Source organism: Staurois parvus, unplaced genomic scaffold, assembly GCF_062004578.1.
Source record: "Staurois parvus isolate SC_StPar_1 unplaced genomic scaffold, SC_StPar_1.0 ptg000019l, whole genome shotgun sequence".
Classification (NCBI taxonomy): Eukaryota; Metazoa; Chordata; class Amphibia; order Anura; family Ranidae; genus Staurois; species Staurois parvus.
Genome location: NW_028317815.1, coordinates 32,758,988 through 32,786,399, shown reverse-complemented (window position 1 = coordinate 32,786,399; position 27,412 = coordinate 32,758,988). Strand labels below are relative to the sequence as shown.

Sequence of the window (27,412 nt, the reverse complement as noted above, 5' to 3'; positions counted from 1 at the left end):
GGAAAAAGGACATAATTTTAATTTAGGTGCAGCATTGCATGACTGCGCAATTGTCAATTAAAGTAACGCAGCTCCGTAACGCAAAAAAATGGCCTAGTCAGTAAGGGGGGGGGGGGCTAAATCCTCAGGAGGGCAAGTGGCTAAAAGTCAGCAGCTAGTTTTTGTAGCTGCTGACTTTTAATAGACGCAAAAACGCTGGAACTCCGCTTTGACATCAGATCAGTTGAGTGTCCTTAGTGTAATACTTGAAAGTTACCGCTAGGTGTCATGCGGCTTCCTTTGCCGTGCTGTGTTCAGGTTTTGACGAGGAAGGCACGGAGAGCCCCGCCCCTCTGATGACAGGCCCCGCCCTGTCCTTGTGTACTACACACCTCGCCCTGTCCCACCTGCTTCATTCACCTCCCGGATTTGTCATCAGCCGATCCCTTGCTGGGACTGAGCGGCCTGCCTGCGATCTGGAGGTGAGTAGTCTGTGTGGGAAGTCAGTGATCGGGGGGGGGTGCGCGCTGTGTATATGACACCTGTCCTAGCCGGAGCTGTCACTGTGATAACAGGAGAGCACACAGGGGACATCCGATCACCGGGCTGGGTGGGATGTGACAGTCCCAGGTGACTCTTCTTCCATCACTGATGTGCCCCCCGATATCAGATCATTAGTACTGGGATTTGGGGGGTCTGACTGGAGATGAAGCTGATTGTGCTTTCTGTTCATCTGATGACTTTGGAAGAAAAGTCCTGTTGTTATAATATGAAGGAAAACTTTCCCAGGTTATATCACTGATCATAGACTTTTAATGGAAAGTATCTTCCAAAGTCCTGATCACTATAGTAAATGATGTACCATAATATAGTATAATGATCCTACCAGCTGAAAGACCTGCCTGTAGCTGCCTGCTGATTACTTTCTTGCTACAATGTTTGTAAACAACACTCCCTGGCATTCAGTACAAGAGTTGTAGATCCTCATTGGAATTCTGTCTTGTAGGGTGACAAGTGTCACATTCATGGATGTGTCGGTAAGGTGTGGATCTGTCCCAGCTCTGACAGCACAGTCACAAGCCTCTCTCCTGGGAAGTGATGGACTTTTACAGACAGAGGAGCTGTTTGGAGAAGTTGGGAGAGTAGAGACTTGTGTATGATATGATGGGTCATCTCACCTGTACCCAACAAGGAAGCAGCGGATTTGTGCATCAGCGATCACGGGGGGCTGCTATCAGCTGCGGCTGATCACAGGGGGCTGCTCAGCCTGTTTCAATCAATGACAGATACATGAAATTGCACATTAAGCAGTAAGCCCTGGTTCACAGCAATGCGGTTTGAAATTGCTCTGAAGTAGCGCAATTCCAAAGCTGCAGATCAGAGCAATTTCTACCTGCAGCTTGTGACTTCATTTAATAGAAGTCAATGCAAGTCGCAATAAAATCGGAAAAAATCAGTGCTGATACCTTTTTCAGAGTCTCTGCGACATGAGTTGCAGCAGCAATGGGGTGAGACTTGTCATGCCATTTGGAACTGTCAGATCGCATGGTAAGTCACACTGGTGTGAACCAGGGCTCACAGACAGATGAACAACTCTGAGCGCAAATGGTCTACCTCCAGGACAGCTCATTATTATTATTATTATAATACAGGATTTATATAGCGCCAACAGTTTGCTCAACGCTTTACAATATAACAGGAGGCAATACAGTTCAATACAAGAGGGTTAGGAGGGCCTGATCCTAGGAGCTTACAATCTAAGAGCTCTTCAGTCCCTAAACCCATGTAATCGCTCCATGTGTGATTATATGGGGCAGCCGTGGCACCTGTTAATTTAGGCTCCATGCACACTGGGCTTAGAATAAACGCCAGATCCTTTGGCAGAAAAAAAACGCTCATATAGAGCATTTTTGTACACATTTAGAAGTACAAGAAAACTCCAATCAAAATCAAACTAGAAGGTTTTTTTTATCTGCCTCTAAAAGCCGAGCTTAAAATATGCCTCTGATCGTCCCAATGTGTATGGACACATATGATCGCATCGAGCTGCTTCTACAGGCAAAACACAAAACTCCTGTAGAAGCTGCGATTTTTAAACCAGTGTGCATGGAGCCTGCAACAGGCTGAGCATCCACGGCTGGTCACAAATTTGCTGCTTCTTTACAATGTACATACAAGATCCCCTATGTGTATGAATCCTTATGGAGACATACTAGACATCAATCCTGGAGGAACGTCTAGACAAAATTGTCACAAAATTATGACATCCAATACAATCAATTTACTCCAGTATAGAAGAGGTCTAATTTGCCTCCACTGTCCTTATCACTGGGATTTCTTTAGGAATTTGTTCCAAAAACTGTCATACAGTAAAAGTGTTGTAAATAAGAACTACTTGAATTTGTTGCATGTTCAGTACTAACAATGGAAATTCTGCTGGGTTTTCATGAAATTTGGGGCAAGGCTTCTGACCAAATCCACGCCTCGTACATGCTTTTTGAATCACCCCCGTTGTGTTTTTGACCTAGACTGGATCCTCACTTGATTGACGTATGGACTATAGGTGATGTGGGGTGGGCAGTATTTCACACAGGTGCAGAAAACATTTATCTAATTGATCACTTTCCTTTATTAACCCACGGTTCACACCTAAGCGTTTTCTGCAGCATTTTACAGAAACGCAGTACAGTCCATTTAACATGATTTGGAAAGGGTCAGGGACTTTTTTGAACGCAAAGCGTTGTGTTTTTGGTTCTCTAGACTTCAATGGGAATGCTGCAGAAAAGCATGTATTGTGTTTTTGATGCATTTTTGCCACGTTTTAAAATCGTTTGCGTTTAAAATCTGTCTAGCAACAAGAAAAAAAAGCAAAAAACTCAATGCAGAAATGCCTCAAACGCAACCTGCATAGGTATAAACTTAGACTAAGGCTAGTTTCACACCTATGAAGGTTGCATTTGATCCGTTTCTGCAGTGTTTTTTGCGGTGCGTTTTTGCACGTCTTTTTTACGCATTTTTGATGCGCTTGGCTTTTTTTAACTTGTTGCTGGTCAGAATAAAACGCAAAACACATCGAAAACGCATCAAAAATGCACTACATGCTTTTCTGCAGCATCTGTATTGAAGTCTATAGAACCAAAAACGCAACTTTTTGCATTGAAAAAAGTCCCTGACCCTTTCCAAAAAATGCACCAGAAGAAAATGCGGAGACGTGAATGTGTCCCATAGGAAATCATGTTAAATGGACTGTACTGCGTTTCTGCAAAACACTGCAGAAAATGCTTAGGTGTGAACATAGGGTAAGGGCTCATTCCCAATGATGCTATTACACATTTGTTTTCTAGGAGAAAAGTTCTTGCGTAATGATCAGTAAAAGTCTTGTGTATAGAGGCATTTAAGTGCGTATGTGTACATAACTTGTTTTTATGATCATTTTATTTTTCCTTGTTTGTTTAGACTTCATTTACGTGTGTAAAATGCATGTTCTTAGATTTCTGGAGTCCATGTTACAGATCGGAATGCAGTGCATGTTTACACATCTCTCTGAATGGCGCCATTGAAAATCAGCTGCATTGCGATCCATTTAACCACCTGCCGCCCTCATTGTACTGCGGTCGGCGCATACAGGCACAATCACATACCTGTACGGCTGCAGTGTCTTCCAGGTTCATGGTGTGCATGCCCCTCCCCTTCCTCCTCCTCAGCCAACTCCTGCTGTGATTGGAGATTGGACACAGTGGAATTTGTCAACTGGTTTCAGCCAGTGATTCATGGCTGATACCTGCTGTGACCAATCATAGCCAGACCCCTGTGTTGACAAACACACAGGGCTCTGTACAGAGGAACTGATCTGTTTGTTTCAAACAGATATTTAGTAAAAAGCAGCACATAATACACACATTAACACTTGTTAGGCACACACTTAACCCCTTGATTACCCCAAGATTTTAACCTCTTCCCAGTGTCATTAGTACAGTGACAGTGTATAGTAATATCACTGATCGCTGTATTATTGTCACTGGAGATGTCAGTTAGTGTCAGATTGTCCGCCGCCCTAGCACAGCCCCACTAAAAGTCACTGATCACCGTCATTACAAGTATAAAAAAATAAATAAAAGTTCAAGTATATATACCATAGTTTGTAGACTCTATAACTTTCACACAAACTGATCAGTATACACTTATTGGGATTTTTTTTCTTTTTTTACCAAAGACATGTAGCAGCATACATTTTGGCCTAAATTTAAGACTTTTTTTTTTTTTGATATGTTTGTAGCAGAAAGTAAAAAAAATATTTATTTTTCTTTTAATTGTCGGTCTTTTTTTTTTTCGTTTATAGAATAAAAAATTTCAGTGGCGATCAAAAGAAAGCTCTATTTGTGTGAAAAATGATATAAATTGAATTTGGGTACAGCGTTGCATGGCCTCACAATTACCAGTTAACGTAGCACTGTGCTGAATAGCAAAAAGTGGCCTGGTCATGAAGGGGGTAAAACCTTCCAGTGGTTAAAAACACTTGTATATGCATTATTTTTTTTTTATGGCCATGTGAAGGAAGCCTTTATGGGGAAGAATAATCTCTATTCATCTTTATACTGAACTGTGAAGAATAATAGAGGGAAAACATGTTGAACTTCCCTAGTATGGCATGTGATATCACCCAGGGTTGTGCATGTGGGAGAGGACACGGGTTATCATGATGAGTAGAAAATCAGGCAAAAAAAAACATTTGTCCAATTTCTTTTGACATCAATCTGATTTAACAATGAAATCTCTTTTACAGTGTATTGGGTATAATGCCTCATTTTATAAAAAAGTTCTTTTGGCTGTGAGACTGCTTATCAAGTCTTCAGGAGGTATACACAGACCAGACAGACCAAGTGAAGGAAATCATACAGCTCATCAGCTGATGCAGATTTGTGATTCACTCATCATTGCCCATTACACAGGTGGACAGGTGGCATCCACTGTTTCCTGATTCAGCTTTAATCCTCCCATCACATCAAGCCCGATTTTGAAATTGTGCGACTTACAGTGAAGTCGCACGATTTTAAAGTCGGGTGACATGCCGATTTCAGGTGCAATGTGCAAGACATCTGACACAGATGTCTATGCAAATCGCACCAAAAGTAGTGCATTCACTACTTTAGAAATCTGTGTGGCTCCGACCAAGTCAGAACTGCACTGATATGACCGCTCTAATAGCGGACAATAGGGTGCGACTTGGCATGCGATTTGCAAGTCGCATGGCATACGAATCGCATGCCAAGTCGCACCCGATGTGACCAGGGGATAAATCTAATTTTCATGTCGGTTTTTAAAAAGTGAATGTAGTTCTACAATAAATGTTTAAATGTGTGTTTTTTAGGGCAAACAATTCTCAAAAATAACTTGGTTTTAACCATTTAGTATTACAGGTCTGCATGAATAGAAATATATGTCATCTGGCAGGTTAAATGGCTTCCATGCATGCAAATGTTTGCTGTTTGCAGGACTTCGGTTTTATGTTCATTCTTATTAACCTGTTTAATACAAAGCAAGTGTACTTATTGAGATGCTGCTTATTAACAGAGTTCCACCCAAAAGTGGAAGCACCGCTTATTTGCCCCCCCCCCCCCCTGCCATATTTGGCACCTTTTGGGGGGGGAGTGGATACCTGGTCCTGACAGGTACCCGCTCCCACTTCCGGCTCAGTTTACCGCGGCAAAGTAAGCCAGAAGTTCAGCCCCCTCCTTCCTCCTACAGTTTCCTGGGAACCTTCCCAGAAGACTGCCGGACAAATCAGGATCCGCAACGCAACTCACGCATGCGCAGTGGGCACCTGGCTGTAAAGCCGCAAGCTGTCACAATTGGGTGCCCACAGTTGTGATGCCGGCAGCCTGGAGAGGAGAGAAGGGACGCTGCGGGTGAGAACATCGCTGGACAGGTAAGTGTGTGTTTATTAAAAGTCAGCAGCTACAGTTTTTGTTGCTCCTGACTTTTAATAAGCACAAAAACGTCTGGAACTCCACTGTAAGTTCATTACGGCCACTTGCACACTGGATGTTTTTGCACACTGGACCGGCATCTCTTTTTTTTTTCCTGCCTCTAAACTCCCCTAAAAGCCTATGTGTGCATGAACACACAGTCTAACATACCAGGTACCCGCTCCCCCCCAAAAGGTGCCAAATATGTCAGTGGAGGGGGGGAGGCAAACAAATGGAGCTTCCACTTTTGGGTGGAACTCCGCGTTAATAAGCAGCAATTTAATAAGTACACTTGCTTTGTATTAAACAGATTAACAAGAATGAGCATAAAACCGAAGTCCTGCAAACAGCGTACATTTGCATGCATGGAAGCCATTTAACCTACCAAATGACATATTTCTATTCATGCAGACCTGTAATACCAAATGGTTAAAACCAAGTTATTTTTGAGAATTGTTTGCCCTAAAAAAACCGCACATTTAAACATTTATTGTAGATCTACATTCACTTTTAAAAATCGACATGAAAATTAGATTTAGCCCCCGGTCACATGGAGTGCAACTTGGCATGCGATTTGGTGGGGGTTTAGAGGCAGGGGGAAAAAAAAACAGATGCCGGTTCAGTGTGAAAAATCCAGTGTGCAAGTGGCCGTAATGAATGCGGAGTTCCAGCCATATTTGTGTGCGTCCAGGAGCAGCAAGGTTTTGTCAGAAAAAACGCTTGACACCTGTAAACGCACCTAAGTGCTCGGTGCATTTAGTAAATAAAGTATAGTGCAGCGCTGCACTATACTTTATTATCTTATGAGGTTTGCTGTGATTACCTGGAGTGTATTTGCTGCTGATTTTGGAGCGCTCACTTTTTATATATCTAGGTGCATGAATTCATTGCAATGGCCAGAATAAACACGTCTAGATGAGTCGCACACTTTTACAAGTGTCTGTGGCATTTTTTCTGCCAAAACGCTGCTGCCAGGAGGAAAGGCTTCTATAAGAGTTAGAAGAACATCCCGTGTGCATGAGTCCTAAAAGCGTGGCCTGATAGTGGTCAGGTTTCCATTTTTGTTACTACGTTTGTAACTTCAGCTCAATAAATGTCAGCTGTAAAGAAGAAATTCACACACGTGTAAGGACACTGCTTGGGCTGTAGGAACACGGAATAGGTTACTGAATTGGTCTTTATGGGGCCAAGCGAGAGCATATTTGTGGGGTAATCTATGTCTCTACAGAGAGGTCTCTGAATGTGGATGATGAACTAGTCCAGAGCCTAATGCCCAGTGGTAGCACTATAGACCAGCTTGGATCATGTATGGGGGAAGGGAAAAATACTGTTCTCTGCACCTATGGCTGGCCCTACAAATGGTGAATTTCACCTGATTCCTGATAAACTGAAAATCACTCAGTTTGTGGCCCTGTCAGCCCCCTCCCACCCGATATCACCTGATTGAAAAATCAAAAGAGCACAGCGGAAAATTGTCAGCTGAACAGCACTAGTATCCAATCCAACACAATAGCCGCAGCCAGAGATTTTTCCATCTACATTGTGTAGCATGGAAAAAGCTATTTGTGCATGGCCAGCAGTGCCTGTGAAGGCTCAAGGTTTTTTTACCTTCTTGCATTTTATGCATGAAGGTGAAAAACCTTCTGTGTGCAACAGCCCCCCCCCCCCCCCAAACACTTACTGAGCCCCATGCATGAGAGCCTTGGCTCTCTGAGGACTCTCCCTCCTCATTGACTGCAGCAGGAGCCAGTGGCTCGGCCAATCGCATCCAATGGTCCAATGAGGAGAGAGAGGGGATGAAGCCAATTCGCGGCTCCATGTATGAATGGATACGCAGTGCAGTGGCTTGGCAGCGAGCCTGCTTGGGTGCCCCCCAAAGGCAAAGAGCCCAGGTGCGCTGGTGGGGAACTCGAAAAGAGGAGGATCAGGGCTGCTCTGTGAAAAAACACGGCACAGAGCAGGTAAGTATAACTTGTTTGTTAGTATTTTTTTTAAAGGCCTTTAATATCACTTTAAATTTCATCACTTGGATCATGTCTGATAAGCAATAATACAAACATATTTATTAGACATGGGCGTTATTTTATATGCCTTCCATTGTGGACCATTTGTCCTGTTATTCCAGTTAAACCCAAGCAGCCTTTCTTAGCCTTACTGTCATGAAGGATTCCTTGAAATCATTTTTAGGTTTCAGGGAGCCACTGCTAAAATGGTTATATCCTCAGCTCGTGTTACCTTTCCATGGTCAGAAAGCTGTAGAATGTTGTATTTTTTTTCCTGTTTTTCTTTTTAAATAAAGAATGTGGAGTTTCTAGACAATTTGACATACAGGACAGATAATTTCTTAACACCATCAGCAGTATTCCACAACATTTTTTTTTTATTAATAATCTGAAAATTAAATGAATATGGTATGATGAAAAGAATAGCAAACTGTGGTGTCCCCCAACATTGATGGTCAGTGTAGGAATGATCCCTTACAGTAGTAGTCAGTGGAAAATGTTCTCCTTGTATTGCTGGTCATTTTAGGTGGGAGATCAATTCACCACTGTCCTCTGCTCATGAGACCTCTAGCAAGCACAGGAGGAACACCAGGGTTCCATGGAAACCTTGTTGGGAAGGGCTTAGTGGAGTGTGTAGAGTAGCCTTTCTCAACCATGGTTCCTTGGAATTCTGGTGTTCCTCTTGAGGTTACTAGGGGTCCTTTTACTAGTGAAGGATGCTGTTTAATTGGTATTCCACTTACACTGGTCACTGATCCTCAGGGATACTTCCGCACATGCTACAAATTTAAAAGCACATGACAATGGATGTATTTGAAGATTATTACTGAAAATAATTTTGTTGTAGAGAACATGAAGATGGTGAACATGATCTGCCCTGGGTGTCAAATATGCTAGGCATGCCTTTTTTTTTTTTTTTTCAATTTAAATCGTTCCACCACATTATAATCAGATGTAGGTTTAATCATTTTTAGAAGGGTTCTCTGAGACTTGAAAATTGTTTTGAGAGTTCCTCCAAGGAAAAAGGTTGGGAAAGGATGATGTAGAGCCTAGGACAAATGATTTATTTAGTTGCTAATCCTCAAATATGCCTTCTGTATGTATGTTGAGGTTTCTGAGTAGTGGAAATCTTGTCTGTCCTCACCATTGCTGAAATTTGGACTCACTCAATATCGTGTCACTCACTTGTGACATACTACAGGAGTAGATAGAATGCAAGTCTAATAAATTCACAGGACAAGGTATATTGCTGAGGCACTTGGGTACATATTGTTATATATTCTTCTCTGCTGGCATTACAAATATTTTCAATCTTTGCTTCGTGCCTCATCCTTGTGTAATCTCACATATCTACCTTTTATTTGAAACATTATTTTGAGCTTATCACAAAGGCATTTCCTCCATGCCTAGCCTGCATTCCATTCTCTGCGAGAGTATCTCAGTTCAAAATGATTTAAAGGAGTAGTAAACCTAAACTGATTTCTTTACGAAGTCAGTAAATACAGCAAATTGTACATTAACCCGTGTTGATGCAGTCATTCTGGTAAAATGTGAATTTCACTGGTTTTTTTTATATCTTGTAAAGTTTATTTGTGTACGTGGACAATTTGGTTTTGGTTATTTAACTAGATTTGTGTCTGTTTAGTAAAACAGAATAGACTTTTCACCGCAAATACTAGAGGCAAATTGGACTAGCTTAGTTTAATCTTCATTACTGAACTTATAAGTAGGGCTATTTCTGTGATCCGGACTCATAGTTCTTGTTTAAAGTTGATCTAAACCCAATTACTAAAATCTCCTAAAGCTTTAAAGTGATACTAAAGATTCAGATATTGTATTTTAAAAATAAGAAACATGTCGTAACAAGCATGTCTTACCTGCTGTGTGTAATAGTTTGGCACAGAGCAGCACTGATCCTCTTGTCGGGTCCCCTGCCCGCAATCCTGGCCACTCCCCCCTTCTGAGTGCCCCCAGAGCAAGCTGTTTGCTCTGGGGCACTAGCGTGTGCGCGCTTTCGAGCCACACTCTGTGTGTCCATAAGACATGCACCCCACTGTCTCTCTTCACTGGCTGTGATTGACAGCAGCAGGAGCTCCTGCTGCTGTCTCTGAGCCAGTGAGGAGGGAGAGACCTGGGAGAGCCTCTGCTCTAGTTCACACTGCTGGATCGAGATCGGGCTCAGGTAAGTATTGGGGGGCTGAGGGGGGAGCTACAAACTAACATTTTTTTACCTCCATGCATAGAATGCATGCAGGTAAAAAACCTTCAGCCTTTAGAACCACTTTAACATGTTAAGGTGTCTGCAGACGGTACAGATACAATACAATGCAAGACAGAAGAGATAGGATAGCTTATCAGTTTTTGCATATTAAATATTTTGGGATGTCTTATAAATTTGGATGCACTACCATGTAAGCTTTTCTTTTTTAGGAAAAGTTACAACTTGGTGAAAGTTGAGGTCACTGAGTGGCCTCCCTGATCAAATGGGAGGCTTGGAGGGCAGAAATAACAAGGCATTGGTTTTTATGGGAAAAACTGAGATTTGTTATTAATTTATTATTACTATTGCTTTATATATATAAATAATATATACCGGTATGTGTGTGTGTGTGTGTATGTATATATGTGTGTATGTGTGTGTGTGCGGGTGTATATATATATATATACATACATTCTGGCTGTCTGTACCTCTGGATCTGCTGGTTATTATTATAATACAGGATTTATATAACGGCAACAGTTTGCGCAGTGCTTTACAAAATGAAGGTAGACATTACAGTTACAATACAATTGATACAAGAGGAAACAGAGGGCCCTGCTCATTACAGGTTATAATGACATGCAATTTTCATTAAAGGTAGACAATGCTTATGTATGTTTTTTTTTCATGCTATGTTTAGCTTGAATTGCCCAGTTTTAAGACAGGTGTACTTTTGTTTTTGTTAAATTAGATTTTAGTAAGGGTTTTACATTTAGATACAGAAAACAATAAATGGCTATGCATTGGTCACATACTTCTCATCATAATTTGTTACAGAATGAAGAAGTTGAAAAAGGGTTAGGTCAGGATTGAGAACAAATATAAGGCCAAAAATCCTAACCAAACTCCATTTTATGCAGTTTACCTGGGGATAGACAGAACAAAACTGGCAGCAGAAAAGGGGAATTGAATGGGGTACATGAGGGCTATGGTTATATGGGATAAGGTGGGAGCCTGTAAACAGTCTTGAATCCATTAGACTTTTGGCAATAAAAGGGTAATCGGCATACACTGAGACTGAGGGCTGTTCAGGACTCGGCAGTAATGTTGGTCAGAAGTAGGACACAATATTATATTGAGGATTTAAAATGTATCCAGACAGCCTAGGTGAAGCAGGAAGTCTGCTAACCCTTCTAACTGTATTTGAATCTTCAAGTATGCAAAACGTAACTCTGAGCAGACATTCCTGCATTGGGAGGGGGATAGAGTTTGTATTCTAAAGTATTTTGGAATCGGGCTGTATTTAATGGCGAAGTCAGTCTCTTGTATCTGGTAATTGGTAGAGAACTAAAATGCAATAAAATCACCCAAGGATCAAGTGGAAGCTGAACTGATGTGATTCTACTTATAAAATGCAGAATGTCTTTTTAGGGTTGTAAAATGTGGGGACAAGACCACCAGATGTGTGATCGAGTCTCAATTCTTTCACAACCCTGCAGAGTGGGGAAGAAGAAGCACCATTATGTATACTAGCTGGGGTATGGTGCCATTTGCCTAATTACTTTCTGTAGCAATAAAGGAGCATGTGGATAAGTAAGCTAGGGATATCTATTTCTCAACCGGTTCACACTAACTTGGATAAAATCAGTTTATGTGAACTTAATTTTATATAATTGAAAGCTGCAGGAGTAACCTGTTTTTTTTGTTGTACAGGTAACAATTACATTTCAGGTCCATTGTTATGGAGATATTCTGTTGTTGGCTTGAACTGCATTATGATTAGTTTAAAGTGGAACTGCACCCAAAATGGGAAGTTCCGCTTGTTTGCATTCCCCCTGGCACGTTTTTTATTTCGGGTGGGTGGGGGTGGCAGATACCTAGTTGTAATAGGTACCCACTCCCACCACTGGTTGGAAAGCCTCGGTAATCTTTGCAAAAATTCACCCCACCTTCCCCCACAGCCTTCTGGGACACATCACAGGTCTCAGAAGAATGTGGGACCATTCACAATGCGCAGTGCGGCTCATGCATGTGCAGTGGGAAACTGGCTCGAAGCCTCAAGGCTTCATTACCGGTTTCCCATAGTTAAAATGCCAGTGCCTGGACCTGAAGCCAATTAAAGCTTGGATGAGGACCCCTGGACAGGTAAGTGTCCTTATAATAAAAATCAGCAGCTACAGTATTTTTTTATTTTTTTTGAAGGGGGGAATGGAGCTCCTCTTTAGGTACAGAGAGTAAAATATCTTCATTTCCTTAATTACATATTTATTAATAAACTGCTCGAAGTTCTCCTTCAGGTTGCTTACCATCATTGGAAATATTGGAAATGCAGTGGCGTAAGGAACAATGGGTGTCTTGACAGAGAGAGAAGTGAAGACTTGTATCTGGGGGAAAAAAGTGATGTGACGTTGCAGAACATACAAATACAAGAAACACCTGTTGATTGGAATGGGGCGTTGTGTACATAGGAGCACAGTGTATACCCAGCTTCCTAAAAAGGTCTTAAACTCTCCATGCATGGTCCTGTAAGGTTGCATCGTCTTGTTTGAATAACTTGTCTCCAAGACTTTAAACCAGTGGAGACAAGAGTGTTTGTTTAGTTCATTCATTCTGCAAGAATCTGAGGTTGTACTTGAAAATCCAGTGTGACCAGTTGGAGAAGTGGGTTCAGATATGTAGATCTGTGCAAAGAGCTTATTCACTGATGACTAAAACCAGATGTTGTCTAATTGAATATTTTCTCTGACATGCACTGGTTAGTAATTAGACATTTGTACTGTGACAAGCATTATATTACTGAGGACACAACTTGCAAAGATACAGCCTACAAAAGAATGAATACAATAGAAACCAATATCCTTGCGTACATACCCCAATTTGAAGCCTAAAGTGGATTTGCGGTACGAGAATATTACTGACATTGATGGCAAACTACAATAAGAAACTATGAAGTGGAAATGGCCTTTGGGAATATGACATTTAGTATTTTCGTGTCTAAAAGGAAACCTTTTAGAAATTCTACAGCCAAGAAAATATATTTACTGAAAATGTGACAAAGTTCACCTTCTTGTCATCTCTAGGTATTCAAGTTGATATTTAGATGTTTACTTGAAGGTGGTTATCTAGCTTGAACTGGTTTCATATATTCACTTTTTTTCCTTAAAGCATTTTAATCCTGTTTTGGTCCTAAATTTAACCTGTGGTTCTTGACTTTTTTTTTTTTTTAGTCCAAGTACTGAATAATTGGTAGTTTGCCAAAGTTCTTCTTTAAACAAAAGGATTCTTTCGATTTCAGTGACCTGAAATACTAAATTATTTGATGAGTCATGCAGCCTGCCTGAAGTTAATTTTCATCCTCTGGTTTTTATTTAGAAAATGAACGATAGTTGTTCTGAGCAATATCATCATTTTTCATTGTGTGTTTTTGAACTCATTCCCATGATATAGAATGGCAGACCCAGTTTAATGGAGTTTGATTAGACTGTTCATGCCTTCTCATTAGCGTGTCTGGCATTGTACAAATGCTGCTCTGATTCTTCTCATCTGATGTGTGCTGAACCTTTCCAGATTCGAATTTTAGTTATATATTTTGCCAATCTCTTGTCATTAAAATAAAAGATCAGATTATCACCTGTTCTGAATTGAACAGAACGGTCCTGTACAGCTGCTAGAATTATGATTTAAAAAGTTTTTCCTAAAGTGGAACTCTTAATCCGCATAAAGTATTTTACTCCTTATGCTGCTAGCATTCGTAAATAGTTTGTAAAGCATATCAAATTTACATGTGTTAAAAAAAGTTTTACATTTTTTTTCAATTACTTCCTAGTTTCCATGCCTAGGCAAATAATGTCATGAAACCCAGGAGTCTTCAGGAGGGGAGGAAGGGTTTTCTCACATTCTTCTGCCTGCATGCCTGTGGTAAGGGCAGATTGATTCCAGGAAGTAAATTCTACATGAATCGTCTGCTCTTACTCAAGATGGCCATGGCCAGAAATGCTAGGGGAGTATTTTTCAAAATGATTTCTCAGCAAAATAAAGCATGGAGACATGGATGGATGGAGAGTTTGCTTTGATTATCAAAAATGAATTAAATAGCATTTTTGTTTGTGAGGCTCAGAAGTATACTTCCACTTTAAAGTGGTAGTAAAGTCCATTCTACGACTTTTTCCTACAGGAAATCTTATAATAAATCTTGACTGTAGGTAAAAAGAATATCTCCTAAACGTGCACCATTTAAGAAATATTCCAGCAAGCAGCAGCCGGAGAAATCACCACCTGCATGCACTTTGAAGGAACAGCATTCCCGTGCCATTCCTTCAGAGCTCTGTGCTATGCTTGGAGTTCCTAAGCGCATGTGCAGGAGTGACGTCATCGTTGCTCGACCAGTCAGACTGCTGGAGCCCATAAACCCTGAAGGAAGGCTGAGTGAAGATGGAAGCCCTGTCAGCGGTGACAGCGTGCTGCTGGAGGACTTCGTTTTAAGGTAAGTATTTCATAATGTGCTAGTATGCGATGCACACTGTAGGAGTGGCATTACTTGGATGGTGAGTTGTATTGGATTTCTGCTTCAGAGTTGCTGTAGGCCTCTTGGTAGTCTCTCTAAACCAGTTTCCTCCTGGCTCTTTCATTCAGTTTGAAGGCACATCCTGATCCAGGGAGGGTCTGCGTTGTCCCAAATACCTTCCACTTCTTAATAATAGGCTTCACTCTGCTTCTAGGCATTGATAAAGTCTTTGAAATTTTTTTTTGTATCCATCTCCTGACTTGTGCTTGTTCACAACTTTATCCCGGAGATCTTTTGACAGTGCTTTGCCAGCCATAGTAGATTGTTTGCTTCAGTTGCACTACCCGGGACTGAAATGCTCCAGGAAAGTTATTTGCATGCTGAGCTAATCAAAATCACCACAGCTGATCACAGCTGAAAGTCATTGTGCCATTGAGAAGGTGATTAGCTACAATTGATCGGATTTAAAAGTCATTAGGAGGGGGTGATCTGTTTTCCAACTCAGTGATTCTGCTTTTGAATTTTTTTTTTCTGACATGTTGGTGTTACATCTTTCACTTGGATTTTATAAATTGCACTATTTAAATGTAAATAAGTTGCTATATATATATGCAGGATGCATCCTGAGTAAAGTGTTGAGCAAACTGTTGGTGCTATATAAATCCTGTATAATAATAATACATTTCAGGATGCAGAGCAACAAGATGTGATTATTTTAAAGGGGGGGAATCTTCTCTATACCCATTGTAGCTTGGATTAGACAGTCTGCACTGTAAAGTTGATTTCTGCTTTCATTGGTCTTGTACTGTAGCCCCTTTTTTACAAATGGAGTTCACCCCTTTTTTTCAAACATTTTTTCATTCTTGCAACAGCTGCTCTTCTGCATAGCAACTATAGGGGGTTGCCTGCTCTGTGCAGCCATCATTTAGAGAAGGCCTTGCATTTTTTTGCAATAAATACAAGGTGTTCTCTGAATGAGGTGGAGAGCTGGGGCCATGATGTCATGATCTCTACCTCCTCCAATCAGAGAATTCCTTGTATTCATTGAAAAAAATACAAGGCTTTCTCTAAGGCCTCATTCACGTCAGCTTGAGGCCGTAGACAGTAAACGCGCCAATTGTTTATTCAGCTTGGTCTTTGAGGTGCTACATGCAGGCAGCCAATGTAAATTTATGGGGGTGCAGCAGCTGCACGAAAACAGCCCACTTGACTATTGCAGGTGCGGGGTAAATGGCGGCCGTGCCAAACAAGCGACCCCCTGTGGTAATGCAGAAGCACCGCTGCACAGCACTGGGCCCAGAATTCTGCTGCTGTGACTCTGACTACTCCAGTGATTTGCAGCTTACACAGGCATTGGTCAGGTATGAGACATGCATACTTACACTGGGCCAAGTTGGATGTCATTGTGCTATAAAAATCATACCGAAACTTCAGCTTTGGCTATCAGAAACCAGTTCATTATTTCTCATTGCAAAACAGTGACTATTTTTTGTAGACCACTGTCAAAGGGGATACATATTTATGCAAACTGTTAGGCCACTTTCACACTGATCTGCCGCAAAAACACCTAATAAAACGCATAGGCATTTTTACTGCTTTTTTTAGAGGACACGTGACTTAAAACTCCTCCAAAACCGCTGCTCAAAAGCGTTTTCCATTGATTTCAATGGGAAGAGGCATTTTCTGTGGTGTTTTTTTAACTCGCCAAACAGAGGCATCCTTAGGGTTGGTGTCACCCCATACGGAAACACGTGGTGTCACCCCTCCAGAGAGGAAGGAACGGTGACGGTGTAGTGGTAAAATGAGTATCCTGATCCGTGAAGATATGTATCCCCTCAAGCAACAGCGCATGTGACGGTTTCAGGACTAAGAAGTCGATTTCCAACTTTAGCACAGAGCTGCCACAGTTAACCCCTTAGAGGCTGCAAACCGCTGAAGCTGATCCTGTGGATCACTGAGTTGTAAGATCAGTTAACCCCGTATAGGTTGAACCTATACGGGGTTAACTGATCTTGCAACCCATAGTGATCTGCAGGATCAGCTTCAGCAGTTTGCAGCCTCTAAGGGGTTAACTGTTGCAGCTCTGTGCTAAAGTTGGAGATCAACGATCAGCTTCTTAGTCCTGAAACCGTCACATGCGCAGTTGCTTAAGGGGATACATATCTTCACGGATCAGGATACTCATTTTACCGCTACACCGGGGGCAACTGTCACTGTGCCAGCAATCTGGGATAACCCCAATAACTGGCCAGGACCTTCACAGAGCCCAGAAGCTCTGCTGGCATCCTGCTCCTGCACCCCCTGTGATGGTGTCACCCGGTGTCGCCTGCACCCCCCTAGGGACGCCACTGTCCCCAAACATGCTGTAAGCAGGAGTTTTTACACCGCACCACAAGCGCAACGCCTCAGTGTGAAAACATACATAGATATACATTCACATACATAGGGAAGCAGTTTTCTTGAGCTTTTCAGGCGCTCTTTTAAATGCAAAAATGTTTGAAAAACTCCTCGGTGTGAAAGTAGTCTAACGCACGCTCACATGGGGTTATCATGCTGTTGATCTATGCATGGGGGTTCATGGGGGTCCATTTACGTATTTACACAAGGACAACAAACATATTTTTTTCATTAAATAGCCATTTAGGTTGCAAGAAAATGTATTTATTTTTAACTCTAAACTGTAGGATAAGCAACTATTCTCTGAGTTGGTGTGAACATATCCTTAGATTCTAAGGATATGTTCACACCAACTGCTGCATTATAAACGCAGCAGCTGATGTGCAGGGCGGTCCAGCCTGATCCGTGCAGCACTCATGCGACTATCTCGGTATATCTCACGGTTTCCTTCACAAAGAAATCTCATAAAGTTCAATGGATTGCCTCGCACCGTGCTATGCTGGAAAACACCGTACACAGTACGTTTTTTTTCAGCACACACTGCCCATGCACCAGTGCAGTGCAGTGGTGGGGACTGGGCAGATAAGAAGACAAGGCCTTGTCATCTGGTGGGACTGCACTGGAATAGCCACTCAACGCAGCCCACAGCATCTGGTATGACTGAGCCCTAAGTACAAGAGGCATTTGTATTCTTCCATGAGTTTTTGTGTGGTTTGGTTGTTTCTTTCAGATCTGTTCAGTATTCCAGTATGAAACTTTGTCTCTGTACAGGAGTTTCCATTAAAGACGACCAGTCATTGCTGCTCTCTCTTCTTGAACAGGCTGAATGGTCTTGTCTCCACCCCTCCTGGGTCACCTCCCACAACTCTGCTGTCTGCAAAGGCTACGTACAGCACCCGGATGATGTCTCATCTAATTTTGTATGGTATTATCTGAGTCAGCAAGTACATTTTTGTGCACACAATGTAGATTTATATCCTGTGTGACTATTAAAATGATTGTAAATGCTCAATTTTTTGGTACAATAACAAACATGTTATACTTGCCTGCTCTGTGTAATGGCTTTACACAGAGCAGACTCGATCCTCCTCTTCTTGGGTCCCCTGCTGGCCCTCCTGGCTCCTCCCCCTGCTGAGTTCCCCCATAGCAAGCTGCATGCTAAGGGGGCACTTGTGTGAGCCCAAAAAGGGCATGGCTCGGCCCCGACCCTGCTCCCTCCTCACTGGCTGTGATTGACAGCAGCAGGAGCCAGTGACTCCCATTGCTCTCTCTGAGCCAGTGAGGCGGGAGAGAGCGGACAGTGCCGCTCTTCTTGTACATATTGCTGGATTGAGGTGGGGCTCAGGTAAGCATGAGAGGGGGCTAGTAGGGGGGAGCTGCATACTGAAGTTTTTTTTTTACCCTAATGAAGAGAATGCATTAAGGTCAAACAATTTCTGCCTTTAGAACCACTTTAAGGAATAGATCTAAATGAACATTTTTGTGCCTGGAGTTCGATTTTAGCAGACGTTGGCAATAAAAAGGTATATCTTACCTCTAATGAGGATCAGCAATTTTCACAAGAGAGGATTTTTGTAGCCAGTCCTGGAAATTCCTGCTATATCCAAATCCTCATTTCCTTGGTACACTACACAACTAGTTGAATTTGTTGCATCACTTGCGAACATTGTCAACCAGTCACCCTGAAGGCAATTGTCACTAATGAAAATGAACAGCTAGAGAGCTCCTTTTGCTTTTAAATGCTGGTGAAATAAATTGAGGCAAACACCTTTCCTATCTATGGTACATTAATGCAGAGGGAACATGAAGCAAGGAGATATCTAGCAACTGGATGACAATAAATCCCTGTCTTGTTCAAAGCGGAGCCTTTGTTCATCGCTAACAATATACGCAATGAATTTCCTCTTTTATTGTTCATGGCATATACATCTTGTTTTGATAATAATGAACACACCTGCTTATTAATCTATTCTTTAGATAATATAAAGCCTGAATCACTTTGGGCATTCAGTTTAAATAGTGGTTTGTTTTTATAGGCAGCTCCATTCTGTTCTATGGAAACAGCATACAATGCTCTGTGTGTTATTAGGTCTTCATGAAGCTCATCTCATTACCTGTTTCATTATTATCTAATACCTAGATTTGTAAAAGACGCATGCAATCTATATCTTACCATATTATTTTACTGAAAGTCTTCAATTTGCTTTAATAAACTGCTATGGAAATAAAATTACAACATGTCAGGAGACTAAATGTACCAGATGGCGCGATACATTGATAAATATAGTCTGAAAAGCATTGTTTTTATTTGCTTTTCTTTTATATTGAGTAGGCTTATAATTTTCACAGGCAGAAGACCTCACGTTTCTTACTGATACTCTCATAAAGGCTTTAGTTTGCATGTGAAAGTACCAGATCAGCCATAGCCTCATAAATAAAAAGATCCTCGTAATAAAATTGTAATATTTGTGATGTCAGCAGGGGCGCACTGACAACTCATCGGGCCCCTGGGCAATAGGGAATCATGGGGCCCCTGTGTCCTCACCCACACTCAAACCACATCCAAAAAAGCCTATGAAAGGTACCAGGGGCATCTCATGGGGCCCCCTGCTGACCCCGGGACCTCGGGCAGTGCCCGACTGCCCAAATGGTCAGTTCGCCCCTGGACGTCAATGATCGTATTGCACATTTAAGTATATGTAAACAGCAGAGCTTTCCACAGTAAAATTAATTACAGCTAATATACACTCACTGGCCACTTTATTAGGCACACCTTGCTAGTACTAGATTGGACCCCCTTTTGCCTTCAAAACTGCTTTAACCACTTGCCCTCCAGAGGATTTACCCCCTTCCTGACCAGGCCATTATTTGTGATACAGCACTATGTTATTTTAACTAACAATTGCGCAGTCATGCAACATTGTACATAAATGAAATTTATGTCCTTTTTTTCCCACAAATAGAGCTTTCTTTCAGTGGTATTTGATCACCTATGCAGTTTTTATTTTTTGCACTTAAAACAAATAAAGGCCGACCAATTTTGAAAAAAATAACCCAATATTTTTGACTTTTTGCTATAAAACATGTCCAGTAAAAAAATGTTAAAAATTTTCTTCATAAATTTAGTCCAAAATGTATTCTGCTACATGTCTTTGCTATAAAAAAAAATCCCAATACGTGTAAATTAATTGGTTTACATGACAGCTATAGCATCTACAAATATAGTGGAATTTTTATTTATTTATTTTTTACTAGTAATGTCGGCAGTCAGCGACTTATTGCGGGACTGCGGTGGGCATTCTGACACTGGGGGGGAACTAACTGCCACTGACATCCTCAGTGGCACTAATACAGTGATCAGTGCTAATAAAAAGCACAGACACTGTACTAATGTCACTGGGCAGGAATGGGTTAACATTTGGGGTGATCAAAGGGTTAACAGTGTGCTGTGTGTGTTTACTATGTAGACAAGCTGCTTTGTATTGCTCTGCTGTGCACCCCCTACTCAGAAATGCAAACTCGCTTATATATACACGTGATTTTGCACATCCCTGACGCCCTGTAACAGTACTTCTGCTATAGGGCAGTCAGGAAGCGGTTAATTTTTCATGGCATAGATTCAACAAGGTGTTGAAAACATTCCTCAGAGATTTTGGTCCATATTGACATGAGTTACTGTTGCCTTTCTATCATCTCTAACCAGTCTGCCCATTTTCCTCTGACCTCTGATATCAACAAGGTGTTCTCATCCACACAACTGCCGCTCACTGGATATTTTCTAATTTTCGGACCATTCTTTGTAAACTCTAGAGATGGTCATGCATGAAAATACTTTTTGAAATACTCAGACCAGCACAACTATGCCATGTTCAAAGTCACTTAAATCCCCTTTCTTCCCCACTCTGATGCTCGGTTGGAACTTTAGCAAGTCATCTTCACCACGTCTAGATGCCTAAATGCACTGAGTTTCTGCCATGTGATTGGCTGATTAGCAATCTGTGCTACCAAGCAATTGAACAGGTGTAACGGTGGCCAGTGAATGTAATTTAAAGTGTTTGGTCCTCGGCTGTCTATTTTTTTAAAATTGCTTGGCTGGTGAGCCTCCACCCAGACAGTAGCCCATACACCGGAAAAATGCTTGCAGAATGTGGGCCAAAACTGGGCACACTAGGAAAAACCATAACAAATCATAGCCATAGTGCTGGGAAATAATTATAAAGATCTGAAAGCCTTAGCAAGAAATGATTATACGTTCTTATCTTCAGAAAATAAGTGGGTCCTATGCAGCTGCTGAGAAGTTTCAAAGATGATGGATGCAGAACGAGATAATGTGGCCAGTTTTGGCCACACAAACTGCAACTTCCAGTGGCCCTTGGGTCCTTATGCCAAGAAGGTGTGACAGTGTTGCCAGTGGTGAGACAAAGGAGTGCGCTGAGTAGATTCAAAGTCTTAAAGAATCCATCTTGAAGCAGACATGGGTCAAGGATTACATGACTGAACATAGCAGGTACATGACACTAGATGGTGGTGGAAGACATGACACCCGGTGGCTGGAAGAGGCCAATTAGAACCACAACAGGCTAATTCTTTATTCAAAAAACACTAACCTATTTATGCTAAAAATGTGTAAATAAATAAGCGCCTTCTAAATAGCAGCAGCTGTACACCAAAGGCACCATATAAGACCTTCTAATAGACAATAATATACAAAAAGGTGCAGCGCTAAAACACAAATAAATAAATGTATATACACGTACATAGTAATTAGATGATGTCACATAATATGAGATTCGTGTGACATACATTTAATTTTAACGTATCTATGAATATCCATTGCATTGCGTTTTAGAATGATGATCTGTTTTTATGGTAATATATGAGAAAAGATCTTTTGATGGGATGTTTTTTAACATATTATACATATAGGATCACCTAAGGTATATGTTGCCATATATTTGGATATAATCTTAAAAATGATGGTTTTTATCCGTGGACCTGGGTAATAAAGTCCGTTTCTCTTTAAAGGATAATTTAATCTCTTTAGCATAATTTTGGTGCACAAAAGAGTATATTTTATAATATTGTTTTAATTATACACCCCCCTTCTTTGACAAACTCTATACTCGTATTTTGAGCGATTTTCGGGATTGCATTCAGTGTATACTGTTTCTATGGCAACATTCCTCCCTCTGGTGATCCTGTATAGATGTTCTTCACGTTCCAACGTATGCTCGCGCATGCGCGGTTAGACGGACTACGCCAAAATGGTGCCGGTTTTGAGGACATCTACCCTCGGGAAAATGGCGCGTGGTAACGACGCACGCGCCATCTCCCTTATTTAAAGGACAGTACGGCGTCAGCAGCTGATAGCCAAAACCCTATGACTAAGAGCATTCACTCGAAACGCGTCAGAGTCAGGCTGCAGCTGTTTGACGTTAATACCGCCGGCACCACGAGGGGTCCCGGCGGCAACTTTATATCGGGTCAGTACTTCATTTATTCCTTGCTTTGTACCTAATGAGTATCTGTTTGTGAGTGGGAATAAACATCCTAAGACATACTGCACTACTGGCCTCCTCTGTTTCTTCTGAGCTCCTGTGGGAGCCAGTTACATTTACAGAGTGGTCATCACCTAATGAGAAGGCTGAGTGCAAAGCGTGGGATAGCGAAGGGGACCTGACCAGATCTGACCAGACCTCTGATGAGATATTTGAAGTCTATATATTATATAAAAGCGCACAAAGGTTGCGCATCTGGTGAGTGCGTAGTCTGTATCCTAATTGTTTCACCGTGTGCACAGTCTGTGTCGTTTGGAAATCAACAGATTGGTTGAGATCTTGCTCACACCTTCACGTTGGACTTATTCTTGGATATATCAATCTTCTTCACGTTATATCAGCCACAAATCTAGTGGCATATATATGAGTGCACAGTGTCACTTTATATCTTTGTATGATCTTATGTACGTGTATATACATTTATTTATTTGTGTTTTAGCGCTGCACCTTTTTGTATACTAACCTATTTATGTTTTACAACCTGAACTACAAACTTGCTTTCTGTCTTGTTAACACCGTAAATGGACCCACTGGTTTTCTATGGTCTGGGTCCTGTGGCTAATCTACAAGCTGTAGATTGTAATTCGCTTTTTGATTACAACCTCTTCAATAATATATGTTCACTCTTTTGTTGCTTTTCAAGTACCTATTTATGTGCTTATATAGTAGACAAACAGGTTTTACAATAACATTGCAGTACAAGAAACAAAATTGCAAACTGCAGTATCCATAGCAATTACAGTGCATTCATCTTGTACTAGTCAAGTGTCAGTAAAGTGAAATCTGGTTGCTATAGATCACCCCATTCTGTGCTTGGCTTTCTGATTTGTTCATTAAAAAGACTCTCACTTTGCCATGAATGGGCAATGTACAGTATGTCTGTAATGGGGTCCCCCAACTCATTGATACTCTTCCAGCATTCCCCTGCTGCTCCTTTGCCTGTTGGGGTCAACGCCAAAAGCCCCAGTGTCAACTGATGTCAAACACTAAGGAGAAGGGTGACATCACTCTGTTGGTCATATGACAGTACTCAGACCTAGCAATGGCAGTTAGACCCAAGCACTCTTAACATGGGAGAAGATTACAATTTCTTCCATGCTTGCAAGCATTTGGTATTGTTGCTGGCATTGATGGAAACAGGAGAGGCATGAGAGCACTGGCAATGTAAGTGTCAGTGGGTTTTTTCTTTGGGGGGGCTTTGCTGTGAATGGGCGAGGGACAGTGTTTCTTTACATATAATAAAAAAATGTGAAAAATATACAAATCACAAATAATAGCGCAAACCAAATCACACAACTAAATATAACCACCACCAAATAAGTGCATATTAATAGTCCTAACAAAAAATCAATAAATAGGGAATCTCAATATAGTCCATTCAGAAAAGTCCATATAAACATGATCCTCCGTAAATGAAGTAACTCACCATGTGCTAGTAATTAACCAGCATGTCAGTATATATTACTAGCACATGGTGAGTGTCCATTTTGGTGGGGTGTTTTTGAGCACTGAATAGCACATTGCTTATGAAGGAGGATCTCATTACTTCATTTACTGAGGATCATGTTTATATGGACTTTTCTGAATGGACTATATTGAGATTCCCTATTTATTGATTTTTTGTTAGCACTATTAATATGCACTTATTTGGTGGTGGTTATATTTAGTTGTGTGATTTGGTTTGCGCTATTATTGTGATTTGTATATCTTTCACATTTTTTTTATTATTTTGAGTTTTTTAATAATAGCAGCATCCAGTGAGTGTATTTCCTCTCTTTATTACATTGGCGCAATGATGTTGGTATAATAGAAGTGTTGTATTTATTGGAACATTTCTTTGGTAACTAACTTTTTAATGTTTCTTTACATATAGTTGTTGATGTAGCAAAGGTACAAAATATTAGGATTGGACTTCACAAAGACATCCATATTGTGAAACGAAATTGATACTTTAGTGTGCTGCATGATGGTATTATTTTTGTAAGCGCAAATGTGCTTTATTGCAGTCAAAATGTTTTGCGTTATACTGTTTACTCTTTTCCTTTTCTTAGTGATTGGGTATGATTCCTGGTCTCTGATTGAAGTTCACCATTGTGAGAATGCCAAGCAACTTATTAAAGTTGAGTTCTTCTTCAAGTATGGAATCGGAGTTCCATAACCGCAGTGACTTTGAACGAAGTGGAAGTTTTGATAGTCAAGGCAGTCACCATTCCAGAACCCGGAGCTTCAATATGGTAAGACCTTTTATGTTTGAAACATTTATGTTATGTACAATTTAGGTAATGAAAACTGATGTGTTTAACCTGCTGTTTAATTACATTGGTAAAAATGTAGGTGTTTTTTGGATTCCTGCATGGAATTGCTTCTAAAATGTGGTCTGTATTTCACCAGGAACATAAAACAAATATAGCAACAAACACAAAGAAGATATTTTATGCTGCCATATCTTCATAATAAAAAGGTTTAAACAAATTCATAGATGAAACAAATATGTAAACCTGTAGTATAATGATCTCTTGTAAAGCAGGTAATTGGAGTCAGGTATTCCAGTTAAGTTAGGTGTGGATTGACCTGCCCTGTTCTGTATAAAAGCACACAATTTTCCTTGCCCGCTCTTCAGAATAGAATTTCCCTGAAGTGCCATATGGACAAATTAAAGAGATTTCAGAGGATAAGCTGCTAAAGCTCATAATAAAAAGGGGTTACAAAGCACAGTTTACAGATAGGTGAAGTTCGGCCCCATCGTTTACTCTTCCTAGCAATTGGCATTCTCAGAATATCTTTAAAGGGTTATGCTGTACAGTTTTTTTAGATGACAGATAATCAAACAAAGATCTGCAAGCATTTTATGCCATTTATTTCTTCTTTAGACATTAGAGGCCAGGCATGATCCAACCACACTTATTTGTGCTGGCTGCCAGGGTCTTAAAGTGAATTGTCGCATTATGAAACCGTTCGTTCATGTGTTTCCTATGGATGGGTCAGGGGAGAGTCTCTAAAGATATCTCTAGTACTGGATTATTGGGGGGGAGGGGGGACCATGCATAATATCTGATATATGGTTTCTAGAAGTAACAGAGAAAAAAGGAAAACATGGGACCTTTCAGGCGCTACTTGCAATCATTACTAATTTAAGCTATTATTTGTAAAAACATATCTTTTATTGTTTTAGACAAAAATACAATATAATATTAATTGATATGCTTTTAAAAATAATAGCTTAAATTAGTTATGACTCGAAGTAGCACTTCTTTTTCTTTTTTCTTTTGTTACTACTAAATTTTAGGGGATGTGGTATAGTAGACCCCTGTAGCCATCATCATCTAGTGAATAATATTTGATCTTTGTGATATAGAGGCTGCGATTATCCATATGTATGTGTTTATGTCCTGATTACAGATATTTACTTCTAACGCAACCTGATTGTACATCAGATTCTTACTTTTAGTTCCATTTTAGGTACTAATACTTTAAAGGTTAATTGTGCTTTTTAAAGTGTTCAGCTCTGTGAGTGTGTTTGTATGTGTGTATATGTGTGTATGTATATGTGTATGTATATATATATGTATATATACACACACACAGTGGGGCAAAAAAGTATTTAGTCAGCCACCAATTGTGCAAGTTCTCCCACTTAAAAAGATGAGAGAGGCCTGTAATTGGCATCATAGGTAGACCTCAACTATGAGAGACAAAATGAGAAAAAAAATCCAGACAATCACATTGGCTGATTTGGAAAGAATTTATTTGCAAATTATGGTGGAAAATAAGTATTTGGTCAATATGAAAAGTTCATCTCAATACTTTGTTATATATCCTTTGTTGGTAATGACAGAGGTCAAACGTTTCCTGTAAGTCTTCACAAGGTTGGCACACACTGTTGCTGGTATGTTGGCCCATTCCTCCATGCAGATCTCCTCTAGAGCAGTGATGTTTTGGGGCTGTCGCTGGGCAACACGGACTTTCAACTCCCTCCAAAGGTTTTCTATGGGGTTGAGATCTGGAGACTGGCTAGGCCACTCCAGGACCTTGAAATGCTTCTTACGAAGCCACTCCCTCATTGCCCAGGCGGTATGTTTGGGATGATTGTCATGTTGGAAGACCCAGCCACGTTTCATGTTCAATGCCCTTGCTGATGGAAAAAGGTTTGCACTCAAAATCTCACGATACATGGCCCCATTCATTCTGTCCTGTACATGGATCAGTCGTCCTGGTCCCTTTGCAGAGAAACAGCCCCAAAGCATGATGTTGCCACCCCCATGCTTCACAGTAGGTATGGTGTTCTTTGGATGTAACTCAGCATTCTCTCTCCTCCAAACACAACGAGTTGTGTTTCTACCAAACAGTTCTATTTTGGTTTCATCTGACCATATGACATTCTCTCAATCCTCTTCTGGATCATCCAAATGCTCTCTAGCAAACATCAGACGGGCCCGGACATGTACTGGCTTAAGCAGGGGGGCACGTCTGGCACTGCAGGATCTGAGTCCCTGGCGGCGTAGTGTGTTACTGATGGTAGCCTTTGTTACGTTGGTCCCAGCTCTCTGCAGGTTATTCACTAGGTCCCCCGGTGTGGTCCTGGGATTTTTGCTCACCGTTATTGTGATCATTTTGACCCCACGGGGTGAGATCGTGCATGGAGCCCCAGATCGAGGGAGATTATCAGTGGTCTTGTATGTCTTCCATTTTCTAATTATTGCTCCCACAGTTGATTTGTTCACACCAAGCTGCTTGCCTATTGCAGATTCAGTCTTCCCAGCCTGGAGCAGGTCTACAATTTTGTTTCTGGTGTCCTTCGACAGCTC

The 27,412-nt window shown here is 41.0% G+C and overlaps 1 protein-coding gene across 1 annotated transcript in view; it reads left to right on the top strand.

Annotated features, from left to right (window-relative positions):
* Window positions 1-347: 347 nt before the first annotated feature.
* Window positions 348-27,412, top strand: part of PROSER2 (proline and serine rich 2) — a 47,128-nt gene continuing 20,063 nt past the window's right edge. Inside the window, exons 1-2 of the mRNA XM_089686336.1 lie at window positions 348-461; window positions 24,659-24,841. Of these exons, the coding sequence (XP_089542462.1) occupies window positions 24,707-24,841 (135 nt within the window). The 5' untranslated portion in view covers window positions 348-461; window positions 24,659-24,706. The remainder of the gene's footprint in view (window positions 462-24,658; window positions 24,842-27,412) is intronic.